Source organism: Chlorocebus sabaeus, chromosome 22 (genome assembly GCF_047675955.1).
Source record: "Chlorocebus sabaeus isolate Y175 chromosome 22, mChlSab1.0.hap1, whole genome shotgun sequence".
Classification (NCBI taxonomy): Eukaryota; Metazoa; Chordata; class Mammalia; order Primates; family Cercopithecidae; genus Chlorocebus; species Chlorocebus sabaeus.
The window spans coordinates 91,381,496-91,397,800 of NC_132925.1; the positions used below are offsets into that span (position 1 = coordinate 91,381,496).

General features: G+C 50.4%; 2 protein-coding genes across 4 annotated transcripts; one reads left to right on the forward strand and one right to left on the reverse strand.

The window, feature by feature from the left end:
• Window positions 1–2,163: 2,163 nt before the first annotated feature.
• TMA7 (translation machinery associated 7 homolog) lies at window positions 2,164–6,460 on the reverse strand. The gene is made up of 4 exons (XM_073010245.1): window positions 6,353–6,460; window positions 6,198–6,253; window positions 6,028–6,115; window positions 2,164–2,529 (listed from the first exon to the last, which is right to left on the reverse strand). The coding sequence occupies exons 1-4, from the start codon at window positions 6,366–6,368 to the stop codon at window positions 2,495–2,497; spliced, it is 195 nt and encodes a 64-aa protein (XP_072866346.1). The 5' UTR covers window positions 6,369–6,460; the 3' UTR covers window positions 2,164–2,494.
• Window positions 6,461–6,530: 70 nt separating this feature from the next.
• CCDC51 (coiled-coil domain containing 51) lies at window positions 6,531–14,885 on the forward strand. 3 transcript variants are annotated; one of them, XM_007984117.3, is made up of 4 exons: window positions 6,531–6,680; window positions 11,907–12,226; window positions 13,187–13,351; window positions 13,892–14,885. In XM_007984117.3, exons 2-4 carry the CDS (start codon window positions 11,915–11,917, stop codon window positions 14,648–14,650), a joined length of 1,236 nt encoding a protein of 411 aa, XP_007982308.1. In that variant the 5' UTR covers window positions 6,531–6,680; window positions 11,907–11,914; the 3' UTR covers window positions 14,651–14,885. The 3 variants fall into 3 exon arrangements, with proteins under 3 accessions (XP_007982308.1, XP_007982309.1, XP_007982310.1); XM_007984118.3 differs by having other exon boundaries at window positions 12,028–12,226; XM_007984119.3 differs by lacking the exon at window positions 11,907–12,226.
• Window positions 14,886–16,305: the final 1,420 nt, after the last annotated feature.

The following is a 16,305-nucleotide window of genomic DNA, read 5'->3' on the forward strand; positions in this document are numbered from 1 at the left end:
AGGAGCAGCTTGCCCTAGCATTTAACGGGTGTTGCGTTTGAGTCGAGCCAGGCAGCATTCAGGGATGTGGTCTCCGTGACCTCGCTTTCGTTCTCCCGCCAGACCTACTTCCTACAAGCCCCGAGGCTTTCTTGAGGAGAGAATTTGTTGGATGAGGAGTATGAATAGAGCTGTCGTGTGCAGACATCTTCGGGTATAGTGAATGTTTCACATATGTACATTTGAGGTAGGCTTAGGGAGGAGGAAAGTCCCAAGGAGGAGTGATGTTTGGAGCTGTTCCTGTGTGGGAGGGGGTGGGAGCTGCCCAGGCTGTTAACATTCATTCCTCTGAGTGCTGGAGTGTTTTTTTTTTCTAAGCCCTGGTTGCATAGAATAGGGCTCAGGAGGTCAAGGAAGTCCCTCTGTAAATGGCACCTGGGCTGTCCTACAGGTTGAGTCAAGTTAGCAGGATAGAGGGGTAGGAGGCCGGCACATAAGACTAACACGAGAATTCTACATTGAAAGGGAAGCCACAGAAAGGCCAGGTCAGTTACCTGTGGCGAAGACAGAGGTAAAGCTTCACAAAGGAGCAGCAATTTGAGGTGGGCTTGCGTGCCTGACACATTTTATTGGGCAGCTGTGGTGTGCAGAACAGCCGCAATAGAGAACTGGCAATGGAGAGTAACAGGAGCAAGACCCTTTCAGCCTTACCTGCTCAGTGCCAAACTTCACCTGTGAGTGTCCTAGGAATGTTTGTGAAGGCATTAAATAAAAAGATTAAATGAAAAAGAGAGTGCTATCAGGGCCTTCAATGTCTAAGGAGTTGAAAGTTTTTTGGAGTAACTGGTAGTCTCCCTCAGATAGCTGCCCAAATGTTGCATGCTTAATTGCTGCAGGACTCTGGTCCTGGAAAGAGACAGGATTGTTCATTTGTTAAAGGGGGATAGGTTCCACCAAGTAACTTGCTTTCACGAACAGTGTCAATCACTGGTGCTCAGGCTTGTTTTAGCAGCATACGGCTGGGTGCCAGCTGGCAGAGCCCCATAGGGAATGCCTGAAGCCTATAGAAGGGTGCTCCTGGCTGTGCAACTTTCTGGAGAGGACCAACACAGGCTTCCCCCCGCCCCCCCCCATCCTGCGTTAATATCTAGTACATTAATCATGAAAGTTTTAAATATTCTAAAACCTAGTTTTGATTTAGCAAAGTCCCATAATGGTTCCAGAGCTCTCTTTGTGCTTCTGAATTTTTTTTTAAAATACAGGGTCTTGTTCTGTCTCCCAGGATGGAGTGCAGTGGTGTGATCTTGGCTCACTGCAGCCTCAAACTCTTGAGCTCAAGTGATCTTCCCACCTCAGCCTCCCAAATAGCTGGGACTACAGAAGTGCACCACCACACCCAGCTAAGCGTTTTAATAGATATTTAGCATACATTATGGTCTCTGTCTTTGCATTTAGTAAGGGGCAAGCGGTAGGTATGCCTGGGACTCCAGTCCTGGGCAGCAGGAGGTAGAGTGAGCCTGTTTTGCCTCACCCCCAACCCCTTGCCTGGCACTGGCACCCCCTCCATCCACCAGCAAGTGGGCTGGGGCTTCCTGCAGCTGCTGCCCTGGACCTGTTTGGTGGGCATGGGGACTTCACTGCCAGCAACTTGGAGGATCATATCATTTGCCCTGCCCTGCCTCTTCCACAGTAGAGAAGTTCCTTGACAACAGGAACTGTTCCCTGGTACGTACCCCAATGCCTGCATATAGCACACGCCTTACATGAACAGATGAACAAATCTCACCAAAACATTTGGCAATCTGGATGTCACAACATAAAGATGGGTTTTAAAAGCACAAATTCTGGTCAGGCACAGTGGCTCATGCCTGTAATCCCAGCACTTTGGGAGGCTGAAGCAGGCAGATCACTTGAGGTCAGGAGTTTGAGACCAGCCTGGCCAACATGGTGAAACCCCCCTCTACTAATACAAAAAATCAGCCAGGCATGGTGGCAGGTGCCTCTAACCACAGCTACTTGGGAGGCCGAAGCAGGAGAACACCTTGAACCCAGGAGTTGGAGGTTGCATTGAGTAGAGATCATGCCACTGCACTCCACCCCCTCCCCCACCAAGAAAAAAAGTGCAAATTCTTCCACTAACCTCATGTAAGGTATTGTCAGGCATACAACCACACGAGAAGGACATCCTTTCAAACAAGTTGGTTTAATTTCAGGTGATACAAAGTTTAGGGTAGAACAAAGACCAAAGAGCAGACTCTGGCAAGGTTCTGAGCTGGTTTTACTTTAAATTCACAGTTATGGTAGGAATGACTTAGTGAAAACAACTAAAGAGATGATGAACCACTGTAAGTTTTTTTTTTTTTTTTTTTACAAAAGTTTATTCTTAAATGTACAACAGCTCCAAGACAACACTTAATTCCAGCTTTAGGTGGCAAAAGATGTTATGGCAGGGAATATAGACGTTTAAATAAGGATGAAATAAAGGATCACCATCTCCTCAGGCATAAGGAACAGCTTACTTTTTGCCAGATTTCTTAATTCCACCTGTGGCTGCAAAAGAAAAATAGTCACAATTAGGGAAAAATATAGTTCTTACGGTAGAAGCCCCATGGACCTGCTGTGGACCTTAGTAAAGCCTGGCTTTTGTACTGGGCATTCGCTTTAACACAAGCATGGATAGCAGCTTCACTGATATTGTCTGTTCTAGGTAAAGGTAAAATGAGGATAAGATGGTGTTTACAAGCAGTGGCTGGCTGCGCACTGGTCTAGATCTACACTCCTGTATACTTCACAGATTGGCTTATTTAATCCTCATTCCCTATCAATCCATTTTACAGAAAAAGAAGTTCTTTTTTTTTTTTTGAGACAGAGTCTTGCTGTGTCACCCAGGCTGGAGTGCAGTGGCACGATCTCAGCTCACTGCAACCCCCGCCTCCTGGGTTCAAGCAATTTTCCCGTCTCAGCCTCCCGAGCAGCTGGGACTACAAGCCCCAGCTAATTTTTGTATTTTTAGTAGAGATGGGGCTTCACCATATTGGTCAGGCTGGTCTCGAACTCCTGACCTCAGGTGATCCGCCTGCCTCGGCCTCCCAGAATGCAGGGATTACAAGTGTGAGCCACTGAGCCCAGCCTTTTTTTTTGGGACAGAGTCTTGTTTTGTCACCTAGGCTGGACTACGGTGGTGCAATTTTGGCTCACTGCAGCCTCCACCTCCCGGGTTCAAGTGATTGTTTATGCATCAGCCTCCCGAGTAGCTGGGACGACAGGCACACGCCACCACATCCGGCTGATTTTTGTATTTTTAGTAGAGATGGGGTTTCACCATGTTGGCCAGGCAGGTCTCAAACTCCTGACCTCAAGTGGTCCACCCACCTCAGCTCCCAAAGTGCTGGGATTACAGGCGTGAGCCACTGTGCCCAGCCAAAAAAGAAGTATTATTGTTAGGTGTTGTTCAATGTATGTGACAAGCCAGGATTCCAACCTGAGTTGTCTGACTTCAAAGTCCACATTCTTAACTGCCACATTACACTGCCTTCCATATTATGATCCTGGCACCTGGTATACTCTACTAATTTACAAATCATCATATATGTGGAACCCAGTAGGCGATTTAAGAAACAGTGTAGGATTGGGCCAGGCGCGGTGGCTCACGCCTGTAATCCCAGCACTTTAGGAGGCTGAGGCAGGCAGATCACAAGGTCAGGAGATCGAGACCATCCTGGCCAACATGGTGAAACCCTGTCTCTACTAAAAATACAAAAATTAGCCAGGAATGGCGGTGTGCACCTGTAATCCCAGCTACTCAGGAGGCTGAGGCAGGAGAATCACTTGAACCCAGGAGGCGGAGGTTGCAGTGAGCTGAGATCGCGCCACTGCACTCCAGCCTGGGCGACAGAGTGAGACTCCCTCTAAAAAAAAAAAAAAAAAAAAGAAACAGTGTAGGGTTATGTATGCCTAATACAGGAAAGAAGATCCAAAGGGGCCTGACAAAATAAACCTTAAAAAAAAAATATTAGATGATGCTCAATGACAAACAACTAGCATAGAGTTACACTAAGGACTGATCTTTTCCCTATACACAATCACAGATTAAAAGAGGGTGCAAGATACCTTTTTTTTTTTTTGAGATAGGGTCTCACTCTATCTCCCAGGCTGGAATACAGTGGCGTGATCCCAGCTCACTGCAGCCTGAACTCCTGTGCTCAAATAATCCTCTTACTTTTAACTCCTGTGCTTAAATGAGGCTGCCTCAGCCTTTTAAATAGCTGGGATTACAGGAAATGAGCCACCACCACCACGCTCAGCTAATTTTAAAATTTTTCTGTAGACAGGGTCTCCCTTTGATGCTGTGAACTCCTAGCCTTAAACAATCCTCCTGCTTAGGCCTCCCAAAGCACTAGGATTATGGTCGTCAGCCACTGTCCCTGGCCCCTTACACCATTCTGAAAAGGAATCTCAAGAACTAGAATCTCAGTGCTGGGTAGGTAAAGAATAATGGATCAGCCGGGCGCGGTGGCTCAAGCCTGTAATCCCAGCACTTTGGGAGGCCGAGACGGGCGGATCACGAGGTCAGGAGATCGAGACCATCCTGGCTAACACGGTGAAACCCCGTCTCTACTAAAAATACAAAAAACTAGCCGGGCGAGGTGGCGGGTGCCTGTAGTCCCAGCTACTCGGGAGGCTGAGGCAGGAGAATGGCGTGAACCCGGGAGGCGGAGCTTGCAGTGAGCTGAGATCCGGCCACTGCAGTCCAGCCCAGGCTACAGAGCAAGACTCCGTCTCAAAAAAAAAAAAAAAAAAAAAAAAGAATAATGGATCAAACCCACTGGGAGAGAGGTCTTGAGAAGCCCCGATGACACTCCCACCATCCTTGTCTCCATCATGCCTAGTGTGGCTCACAGTGCTCAAATAGGGCATAAACAACTGTGGAGAAAATAATCACTAGTTGGATGAATGTAAAATAATGCTTAAGATGCACATAAAGTACTAGAACTGCTGGGCCTGAAAAATCTTTTGAAATGTAATGAATTCCTCCTACATAAAAGATGTAAAAAGGTGGAGGATTCAGTTAGAAAAGCATATGGAGCAACAGCACACTGAAGAGCCTGGACTTTTAGTCTAGGCACACCCAGAAGTAAAAAGACTCAGAAAGCAAAAGCATAGAGATAATATGAGTACAAAAAAAAAAAAGGGTGGCCGGGCGCTTTGGCTCAGGTTTGTAGTCCGAGCACTTTGGGAGGCCCAGGCGGGTGGATCACCTGAGGTCAGGAGTTGAGACCAGCTTGGCCAACATGGTGAAACTCCGTCTCTACAATAAATACGAAAAAAATTAGGCGCGGTGGTTCACGCCTGCAATCCCAGCATTTGGGAGGCCGAGGCGGGTGGATCACGAGGTCAGGAGTTCAAGACCAGCCTGGCCAAGATGGTGAAACCCTAGCTCTACTAAAAGTACAAAAATTAGCCGAACTCCGTCTCAAAAAAAAAGAAAAAAAGAAAAATTAGCCAGACGTGGTGGCAGCCACCTGTACGCCCAGCTACCTGGGAGGATGAGGTAGGAGAATCGCTTGAACCAGGAAGGCGGAGGCTGCAGTGAGCCGCGATCGCGCCGCTGCATTCCAACCTGGGAGACGGAGTGAGCCTCTGTCTCAAAAAAACAAAACAAAACAAAAAACAGAAAAACTTCGAAGTCAAGTAACGTTCAAACACTAATAAGGCAGTAAAATACGAATTTGGGGCAAGAGATTGCGGAAGACACTGAGAAACTTAACTGTATGAATCTGCGTCTGAGGTAAATACATTTCAATGTTTCCGTTTCTCCATTCCCTAAGGAATGGAAGCCCAGACTGCCTGGGAGGCAGACTTCGTTTCCAGCTCCCGGCCCTTACTGCTGCTGCAAATCCGAGACTGGCTAAAGACCATCCGCTACAGCGGACGTCGGAAAACGAGACCTCGCAGTTCAGGAGGCAGGAAAAAGGCATGTCCGCGCCCTCATCCCAACAGACGCTCATAGTGTTTGGCCAGCTTGAGCTACATTCAGCCTCCACTTACCCAAGGGCCCCTTCCCCGCGGCCTTCGCTTTTAGCTCCTCGAGTTTCTTCTGCTCCTCTTTTTGTTTCTGCTTGAAAGCCTTATCTTCCTGGGGAGAGGCAAAGGGGGTTCAACTCAGGCCTGTTTCCCAGGCCCTCCGCACCCGCCCGTGCCACCGCGCCCGCCCTCACCTCGTCCATCTCCTTGGCCTGCTTCTTAGGCTGTTTCAGTGGCTTCTTCTTGCCACCTGTGGGCGACACGAGCACGTTCGGCCTGCCCCTGCCGCCCGATCCCCGCCCCGCCGTCCCCGTAGTCCTCACAGTCCTCACCGTCCCGCAACACTTACCTTCGCGGCCGGACATGGCGCCTGCCGCCCCTTCCCCAGACCCTGCCACCGGAAACGGCGCGTCTTCCCCCACCCTCTGTCGTAGACAGCGAGGCGGCTCCCCTGATTGGCTCCTAGTCAGGAAGTTGAACTCTCGCTACCGGATGCGGCGCTCCAGGGGCGGGGACTAACAGGTCAGAGGTCAACTGAGTGGCAGACGCTAGGTCCGGCCGCTCCTGGTACGAGGAGCTAGGGTCGTCCTGCCAGGGTAGAATCCGGAACCTTAGGAGGGGTACTTAATCGGAAGGCCCCCCCAGGCCTGTGGCCGTGCGCAGGAAGAGCACTTCAGGTACACAGCAGGGCATGTGCATGTGCAAAGGCCTTGAAGCTCGGCGCGTTCCTGGAACCGAGGAAAGCACAGCTTGGGTGGAGGTAGAGTAGGCTGGGAGATGGCAGAAGTGGGAGGGAGTTATATCACATGGTCCTATAGCTTTGAAAACCCCTGTAAGGAGTTTGTTTTATAATATAGTCAGGGGTGCAGCAGTTTGCGAATTCTGTTTATTCATCTATGAAAATGGTCTAAAAAATTTATTTTGGTGATGGCCATACAACACTGTGAATATGCTAAAACCACTGAATTGTACACATTGCGTGAATTATATGGTATGCAAGTTATTGCGTGAATTATATGGTATGCAAGTTATATATCAATAAAGCTTTTTTTTTCCCCCCCGAGATGGAGCCTTGCTCTTGTCGCCCAGGCTGGAGTGCAATGGCACGATCTTGGCTCACTTCAACCTCTGCTTCCTGGGTTCAAGCGATTCTCCTGTCTCAGCCTCCCCAGTAGCTGGGATTACAGGTGCCCACCACCATGCCCAGAAAATTTTTGTATTTTTAGTAGAGACGGGGTTTCACCTCCCCAGTAGCTGGGATTACAGATGCCCGCCACCATGCCTGGAAAATTTTTGTATTTGTAGTAGAGACGGGGTTTCACCATATTGGCCAGGCTGGTCTTGAACTCCTGACCTCATGATCCTCCCGCCTCAGCCTCCCAAAGTGTTAGGATTACAGGTGTGAGCCACCGCGCCTGGCCAAAGCTCTTAATTTTTTAAATAACAGTGCTGAGTGCTGGGATGCTACAGTGTCCAAAGATTAGGCAGATGAATACATTTTTTGCTGGGTATGTACTATATGTAGGTACCAAGCTGAAATTCTAGTGAGTGAGACAGACTATAACCAAAGCAAATAAATGAGATACATATTGTAGGTCATGTGATAGGTGCATGGAAAAAATAAAGCGTAGACAGTGGGTCAGGAGTGCTAGGGTGGGAGTGGGATCGCCATATCTGATAGGGTGTGTGTAGACCTCCCAAGGGGCTACTAGTTGAGCAGGACTTGAAGAAGGTGAGGGAGCAAGCAGCACTGATAGCAGCTGTCATGAAGGCCCTGAGCTGGGGACAACCTGGTGCGCTCCAGCAACTTCAAGAAGATCCATGTGCTTGGAGTGGAGTGAGGAAAGGGAGACTAGTGGGAGATGAGGTCAGAGAAATGAGAGCCAGTGGGTAGGTTCCCTGTAGGCCATGGAAAAGACAGGCTTTTACCTTGAGAGAAGTGGGGAACCATTGTAGGGGTTGAGCAGAGAGACATGGTCCCACCTGTGTTTGGAAAGGAACATTGACTCTGCTGACAATAAATTGCAGTGACTGGAATAGAAGCAGGGTGACGTCTGTCAGGAGGCTCTTGGGATAGTCCAGGCTAGAGATGTGATGTGGGTCATTGGGACCATTTGGTAGCAGTGGCAGAGGTGAGAAGAGGAGGGATCCTGGATTTGGAAAGCCAGTGGCATTTGCTGATAGATGGATGTGAGGTGGGAGAGAAATGAGGAATCAGGGGTGATGCGAGGTTGTTGGTCTGAATACTTGAACTTGGTATTGCTGTCATCCATGTTGGAGAAGGCTATGGGAAAAACAGGTTTGGGAAGGGAAGATGAGATCTCCATTAGATTTTCAGGCAGACGGGCTGGGCGTGGTGACTCCTGCCTGTAATCCCAGCACTTTGGGAGGCTGAGGTGGGTGGATCACGAGGTCAGGGATTCGAGACCAGCCTGACCAACATGGTGAAACCCCGTCTCTACTAAAAATGTAAAAATTAGCTGGGCATGGTGGGGTGCCTGTAATCCCAGCTACTCAGGAGGCTGAGGCAGGAGAATTGCTTGAACCCGGGAGGTGGAGGTTGCAGTAAGCCGAGATTGTGCCACTGCACTCCAGCCTGGGCGACAGAGCAAGACTCCGTCTCAAAAAAAAAAAAAAGATTTTCAGGCAGAGATACAGGTTGGGAAGTTTGATAAATGAGCCAAGAACCCTGTGGAGAGAGGTATGGGCTGGAGGAGTCAAGAGTATAATTTTTTTTTTTTTTAAAACAACTTTATTGATGTATAACTTGCATACCATACAATTCATGCAATGTGTGCAATTCAGTGGTTTTATTATATCACAGAGTTGTATGGCTTTCACCAAAATAAATTTTTTAGACCATTTTCATAGATGATTTTTAAAACCACAGGACTGGATAAGAGAGGAGTCTGAGTGCTGAGCGCTGGGGTGCTGCATATTCCAGAGGTTAGGCAGATGAGTGGGGACTGGAAACCAAGTGAAACGGCATGTGAAGGAGGAGCGGGTGAAGGCCAGATCAGAGAAAGCTGGACGGAATCAGAGAAGAGGAACAGAAACAGTGAATTCAGGCAGTCTGTCAAGGAGTTTGGTTATAAAGGGAACCAGAGAAATGGGGCAGTTGCTGGTGGGGGTGTCAGATCAATTACTGAGCAGTGCCTCAGGAAGAGAGAGGATTTGGGCCCTGGGGCACAGGTTGGTCTTCCCTAGAAGCATGGGTTTTTTTATCCTGAGGATCAAGAGAGGAGGTGGAAATGGGGCAGTTACTGGTGATTGGGAGTTTGTGGAAGTTCTCTTCCAACTTTTTATTATTTTCTTGGTGGAAAATGAAGCAAGCAGACTATCAGGCTGGAAGTGAAGATGAGGAACATGATAGAGGCTTGAGGAAGGGGCAGTTGGTAGGAGACAGCCATCTACATAGAGTGGGAGAATGGATCTGAAGGGGCAGGATTCTGAACTTGACCCTCAGGGCCCTGCTTCACCTGTCCAGCTTCTCCATCCATTCATCTCTGCTTTTGCTTTCTAGTTGCACTGACTGCCTTTCAGGTTTTGAGCAACCTCAAGCACTTTCCACCTTTTCTCTTTGCCAGGAACATTCTTCCCCTTGGTGGTTGGGGGGCCTGTGAAATATCTAAGTGGTGACATCCTGGGGGCTGAGAAATGGGGCCTGGGGTTGGGGGCTGGTGGGGTGGTGGAGAGGCTGAGGGGAGGGACTGGAGTGGATAAACAACTTGGGAATTATTACCACATTCCCTTATGAAGTCTCTGTTGTCACCCAGCTTAGGTTCTAGTGAGAGAATAGGCAACACATAAGGAAATGTGTCCATCAGGAGAAAAATAAAGCAGAGAAGCTAGTTGGGGAGGGAGTGGTCAAGGAAGCCTTACTGAGAGGTGATATTTGGGCAAAGATGAAGATGTCAGGGTGAACTGAGTAGACTTGTGGAGGAAGAGTCATCCAGCTGGAGGAGGTGGCAGGGCACAGAGCAGCACAGTGGCTGGAGCAGAGTATGGCAGTAGAAGGAAGAGGATGAGGGCTGAGAGGTCTCAGGGCTTCTTGGCCACCGCCAGGTGAAATGGGAGCTTTTGGGGGATTTTGATCAGAGGAATGTAATCTGATTTTTGTGTTACAGAGCCTTGGGCTGCCATATGCAGAACGTGGGGGTGGGGGAGGGGAGGGAAGAAAGCGAAGATTGCACAAGAGACAGTAGAGTAGTTGTCATCTCTGCCAGGAATGGGTGACCTTCCTGGGGTCTAAAAGTGGGCAGCTAGTAGAGGCGGTGCTGGGAAAGGAGGCTGAGAAGGTTGGAGGAAGCCAAGAGGGGCAGTGATGTTGGGAAGAGAGGGTGTTGAAAAGTGGTGCCAGCCATGGTGGACACTGCATGCTTTGTTTGATGAAGGATACACCTGCAGGGGTGTTATAGAGTCCCAGCCTGTGTGTCGTGGGTGCTGGCCTTGAGGCCTGGGAGTCTGACTGGCTGCTGGGGCCTGGATGGTATGCACCCTCATGGCCATGGAACCCAGCCTTATGAAGGGGGCCCAGGGGTTTGGATGTGGCACGAGCTTGGGACCACTGTCACAGTGATGTTCCCTTCTGCAGCTCTCAGCTCAGGCCCACTTTGCCCAGAAAACATGTTTCTAGCCTACCAGCTGTGTTTTCAAAGCCCCTGAGCTTCTCCAAAGACAGCTCTTAGCACAGCATGATGGAGAGGAGGCTAGGGTGCTGTGGGGGGCCTCTGTCTCACATCACCTTCCATCAGGAAGCCCCTTTCTATTCTGTATTTGGAGCTCCTTCAGTTTCTTCCTGTCTGCAGCTCCCTCTGCTTTTCTCTCTCTGGCCTAGTCTGTTGGCCGCCAGGTGTCGCTCTCACAGCCAGGATCAGCGCTTAGGGACTTTGAGGTGTGGTTTGGCCAGAGGAGGGTGCTATTGGCTCAGCTTTTTCTGAGAAAATGGGTCACCTGGCCACCTCTTTGTGGTCCTCAGAGTCACCTGCACTCTTGGGCTCAGGTGAGGCCTGATTCTGGATAACAGGAGACTCCCTGCTGTTCAGGTAATGAGAAGCAGGCCCAAATATCAAAGCAAGATGGAAGAGGGAAAGATGAGAGAAACCTAACCCGTTGAGCAATGGCAGGTTGGAGAGGAAAGAGAAAACTTATGGAAGTCAAGGAGTATGAGACTGAGAGTTGGTGGCCTGGAAAGTCTGGGGGCGAAGACGGATGGCGTGAACCTAAGAAAAGTCCTCTGTGGCAAAAACAGTTTTGTTTTGTTTTGCCCTTGGAATTGTCTTAGAGGAGAGCTAAGAGTTTTCTGTCTTGGGTCACAAATGGCCTGTGTCCTTAGGCCCTTGTACAGAATTGAAACTCTGCTTCCCTTGTGCTGAGGCAGTCCTTAGAGAGTCTGGGGAGTTGGTTTTGAGGCTGTTTGACAGAAATGATCCTGGATCTTAGTCTTCCTAAATTCCCCTGAGTTCTACAACATTGCAGGGAGTATTTATGCATCTTTGTGGGGCTTTGTCAGCATGTGTACAACTCTGGTTTCAAAACTGTCTTTGATATCAGAAACCTGGACATCAGGATTCTCATTCAAGTCACAGCAGAGAGACCTGGGGGATGTAGGGAAGTGGGTAGCAGGGAAGGGTCCGCTTTGTGTGGCATGGTGGCAGGCACTGGAAGGAATGGTATCCTAGAGGCTCTTCCCCAACTGCGTTCCATTGCCCAAGAGCACCCAGGGGAGAGCCTGAGCATCCTCTTGCCACAGGGGCCACAGTCTCTGGGCCCAACAGGGTGGTGCTCAGTTTAGATGATTTTAGTGAGGATTAGTCTGTTCAGAACTGTCCCTAGGCCTCAGAACGGACTTATGTCCAGCCTTTCTCAGCTGTGAGCTGACCTGTCTGGCGTCCCCCTCACAGATCTCCTGATGGCGGGGCGCAGCCCTGGGTTTGCCATGCAGCACATCGTGGGTGTGCCCCGCATACTGGTCCGGAGGGGCCTCCTTGGAAGGGACCTCTTTATGACCAGGACTCTCTGCAGCCCAGGCCCAAGCCAACCCAGAGAGAAAAGACCTGAGGAAGTGGCCCTCGGGCTGCATCACCGCCTCCCAGCACTGGGAAGAGCCCTGGGGCACAGCATTCAGCAACGAGCGACCTCCACAGCCAAGACTTGGTGGGACAGATATGAAGAGTTTGTTGGACTCAGTGAGGTTCGAGAGGCCCAGGGAAAGGTGACAGAGGTGAGGAGGGGAGCTGGGGTGGCTGGCCCTGCCCTCTGACTTGGGAAATGTGCCAAACCAGTCACGTGGTGCTGGGTAGCCACATCCAGACTTGTGTTTGGCCTCATTTCTCATGTGGAAACCTGGGCTTGATGCTTCTGGGGTGAAGGTCTCCATGTAACTGTGCCACCTACTTTCTCTAAAAACAGTTACTGTGTACTAATAAGTCCCTGGCCACTAACATCCAGTCTGTGAGGCCAGCAAATACTTCCTTTGTGGACTGTTTGGGGATTGATGGTGAAAGTTACCTGGGGCTTGCTGCAGTACTCTTACTGTGTGTAATTACAACATCTTTTGCGAAGGTAGAGGGCAGTAGGAAATGTCACACTGTGAGTGGAAAGAGCGAGTTGTGGTTGTCAAGTCCTTTGTGGTGGCAGAAAAGCATTCTGTCATCTCTGTTCCCACTCCTGCTTAGGCATGGAGTAGTATAGCAAGGTGGGAAGAACCTGGGGTTCAGCGGGGGCTTTGAGACAAACAGTGCCATTTCTTTCCTTGGAGATTTTGAGCTTGGCTGAGCTGGTGTTTCCAGGTCTATAAACTGTAGGCTGCAGCAGTGCCTTTCATGGCATTGTTATGAGGCATATATAAGGCAACACACGGGAAACAGCCTACCAACACAAGCCTACCAACACAGGTTTGATGGACACAAATTGTGTGCATTGTTAGCTGTTTTCAAGTTTTTTCAGGGGCATGTTATTTCTGCTTGAATGGCTAAATCTCGTGATTCTGATGGGTGTGGCCCAAGGCTGCACTTTGAACACCACTGGGTGAGCCAGGATTAGTGTCTAAGGAATTCCGTTTCCACCCTTTGCAGCTCACACCCCAGTGACCTCTTCTTAGCCACAGCCTCGCTGGGAATGCAGCTGAGCCTGTGTGGGTGTGGAGAGAAGGTGCAGATGGCCTCCGGTTTTCTCTTTGCAGGCTGAGAAAGTGTTCATGGTGGCTCGAGGGCTTGTCCGAGAGGCTCGGGAGGACTTGGAAGTTCACCAGGCCAAGCTGAAGGAGGTGAGGGACCGCTTGGACCGTGTCTCCAGGGAGGACAGTCAGTACTTGGAACTGGCTACTCTCGAGCACAGGATGCTGCAGGTAGGCACCTCAGGAGGCAATCCTTTCACACCTGGACAGTGACCCTAGCCTGGCAGATCATGGAGGGGCCAGGTGGGAACCCTGACTGGTCCTTAATCAGAGGCCTGGTACAGAGGTGAACCAGAAGCTCCTATGGAGGGACAGAACCCCAAGCTTCCAGAGCCTGTCCATCTACTTTCTTCTGGAGTACAGGGGCCAACTGTTCAGAGCAGTGTAGCCTGGGACCCAGAATGCTGAGGAAGGAGAACCATGGAGGGGCTGGCCCAGGAAGTGCTGGACACTTCCCTTCGTGTAGACATAAGTATACCTCTGGTCAAACCCAGGACTGCTCAGGTGGGACGATCATGTAACTCACTTTGCTCACTCTCAATTCCTTTGCCCCTCTGACCCAGCCGGGTTCGTGCTACCTTCATTCATTCAGCAGGGGTCTATAGAACATGTACTCTGCCAGGCACAAGGTAGTGAGCCATCTGTTGGTGGCTATAGCTGCAGGGCCACCTTGTCCCCATGTAACCCAGTAACATGGCTTTGCTTCTGCAGGAGGAGAAGAGACTTCGCACAGCCTATCTGCGTGCAGAAGACTCTGAGCGCGAGAAATTCTCCCTCTTCTCTGCAGCTGTGCGGGAAAGTCATGAGAAGGAGCGCACAAGGGCGGAGAGGACCAAGAACTGGTCCCTCATTGGCTCAGTCCTGGGAGCCCTGATTGGTGTGGCTGGCTCCACCTATGTGAACCGTGTCCGGCTACAGGAGCTGAAGGCCTTACTCCTGGAGGCACAGAAGGGGCCTGTGAGTCTCCAGGAGGCCATTCGAGAACAGGCGTCTAGCTACTCCCTCCAGCAGAGGGACCTCCACAATCTCATGGTGGACTTGAGAGGCCTGGTACATGCTGCTGGGCCAGGGCAGGGCTCTGGGTCACAGGCAGGTACTCCCCCTACCAGAGACAGAGATGTAGACGTCCTTTCAGCTGCCTTGAAAGAGCAGCTCAGTCATTCCAGGCAAGTCCATTCATGTCTAGAAGGCTTACGAGAGCAGCTTGATGGCCTAGAAAAGACTTGTAGCCAAATGGCTGGGGTGGTTCAGCTTGTAAAGGCTGCAGCACACCCAGGCCTGGCGGAACCAGCAGACGGGGCTATGCCCAGCTCCTTGCTAGAGCAGGGGAGTATGATCTTGGCACTGTCGGACACGGAGCAGAGACTAGAAGCCCAAGTCAACAGGAACACCATCTACAGCACCCTGGTCACCTGTGTGACATTTGTGGCCACACTACCTGTGCTCTACATGCTATTCAGAGCCAGCTAACCCCTGGCCCCTCCTCCAGAGGGTCTGAGGCAATAGCTGTAAATGTGGATTTAGTTAGAGACTCATAGCAATGAAGTGAGCCTTTGGGGGCGTGTATAACCTCGATCTGAAGGAGCAGCATCTGTGTCACTCACCAGCAGGCACACTTCACTTTGCAGACAAGGTTCATTTACATTAATTATCAAAACTTTGTGCTAATGTCCAGTTAAAATATCCTGAGTTTTATTATTTAAAACAATCAGACTGAGTTTTTTTCATTGAGAATCAAGATCCAAGACTTGAAGGTTAGGCCTGGAGTTGGGGTAGTCACCCCCTTTAGTTCCTCTCTCATCTCCTGTTTGTCCTCTTTTCTGAACTGTTATGGATGCACTCCTGAGGCCTAGATTTTCATTTTGAATTTCCTGGCCTGCCCTCCACTTACCTGACTGTCCGATGTCAGATGGCCTGGGAGTTCCAGCGAGTGGAACCTAGCCAGCTGCCTACTCATTGGTGACCACGGTTACTTCCCATCTCCTGGATCACTTTCTCTACCATGTGGGGGAGAACTTCCTGGTTCTAGTACTGGAGGAGTGATCAGAGGAAAGCAGGGAAGAGAGACTGGGGGAATGGTTGATAAATGTTGCTGGGGACATAAGTATAGGAATTGATGGCCAATCTGGATCCCTGGTACAGAGAGTGTTTTGGGCAGCACTGGTGTGCCACTGGGGCTGGGTGCACCTCCACACAGCCCGGGGAAATCTTCCACAGGCATAGGCAGAGCTCAGGACACCAGGAGTGTGCATGGAGAGGCAGTGAGAGGGAAGAGGGGGTCTCCCACGGGTGGGAGGTGCAGTGGGGGCATGTGTATGATCTCTTTTCAGAGGGGAACAGTGACCCATGACCTCCTGGACTAAATGGCCATGGGTGGCCTCGTGTGCCCTGAGTAAACAGGAGCTTTGGGCTGGTATTCAGTCCTGGTGTTGGAGTATTGGAAGTCAGGCACGTTCCAGAGAACCCACTCCCCTTTGAGAGCGCAGGGTAGCTGTATGCAGGGGCTGCAGGTGGGGGCTTGTTCACTGATGTCTGTGCAGAGCTGTCAGAGCCTGTGGAGCCAGGAGTGTTTCCTATAAGGCATACTTTCTTCTTGGAGCCTGTGTTCAGTCTTGGAGAGTGAGTATGGCCCAAATGCCTCCCACCTCAGGTTCTCAGCACCTGGTCCCTCAGTCACTCTATCCTTGGCAAGTAATGGCTCCCCAGAATGGCATGGGATGGAAAGACCCTGCGCTTAGAGTGTTCACATTCCTCATAGGGCAGTAGGTATCGTATCTGTGTACAGATGAAGGGGGTTGTGGGGTTTGGAAGACCCAGTTTCCTCTGGGGTGAGATAGGTCCTGAAGGGTGTGTGCTTGGATGAATGGATTTGGGGAGGGAGGGAGTCTGTGCATGTGAAGGGAGCTCCTGCAAGCTACATAGGCAGGAAAGCCAAAGTGGGTGAGGGACTGGGGCAGACTGTCCTGGCTGGGGTGGTGATGAGTGTGGGGGAGTTGCGCAGAATGAAGTTAGAGGTCTAGGGAACCAGGTTGGCAGTCTGAGGTCAGAGGCTAAGGGTGAGGGATCCAGGGAGGGATTGCTATGCTGCTGCAGAAAAGGTGCTAAGCACCTGGACTCAGGTGCTG

Excerpts from the sequence above, each read along its gene's own strand:
- CCDC51 (XM_007984117.3), top strand. The coding sequence starts at position 11,915 with ATGGCGGGGCGCAGCCCTGGGTTTGCCATGCAGCACATCGTGGGTGTG. Across the intron at positions 12,227-13,186 it reads CCCAGGGAAAGGTGACAGAG|GCTGAGAAAGTGTTCATGGT; the intron begins GTGAGGAGGGGA and ends TTCTCTTTGCAG. Across the intron at positions 13,352-13,891 it reads TCGAGCACAGGATGCTGCAG|GAGGAGAAGAGACTTCGCAC; the intron begins GTAGGCACCTCA and ends TTGCTTCTGCAG.
- TMA7 (XM_073010245.1), bottom strand. Across the intron at positions 6,116-6,197 it reads AGGCCAAGGAGATGGACGAG|GAAGATAAGGCTTTCAAGCA; the intron begins GTGAGGGCGGGC and ends GCCTCTCCCCAG. Across the intron at positions 2,530-6,027 it reads CGCGGGGAAGGGGCCCTTGG|CCACAGGTGGAATTAAGAAA; the intron begins GTAAGTGGAGGC and ends TTTCTTTTGCAG.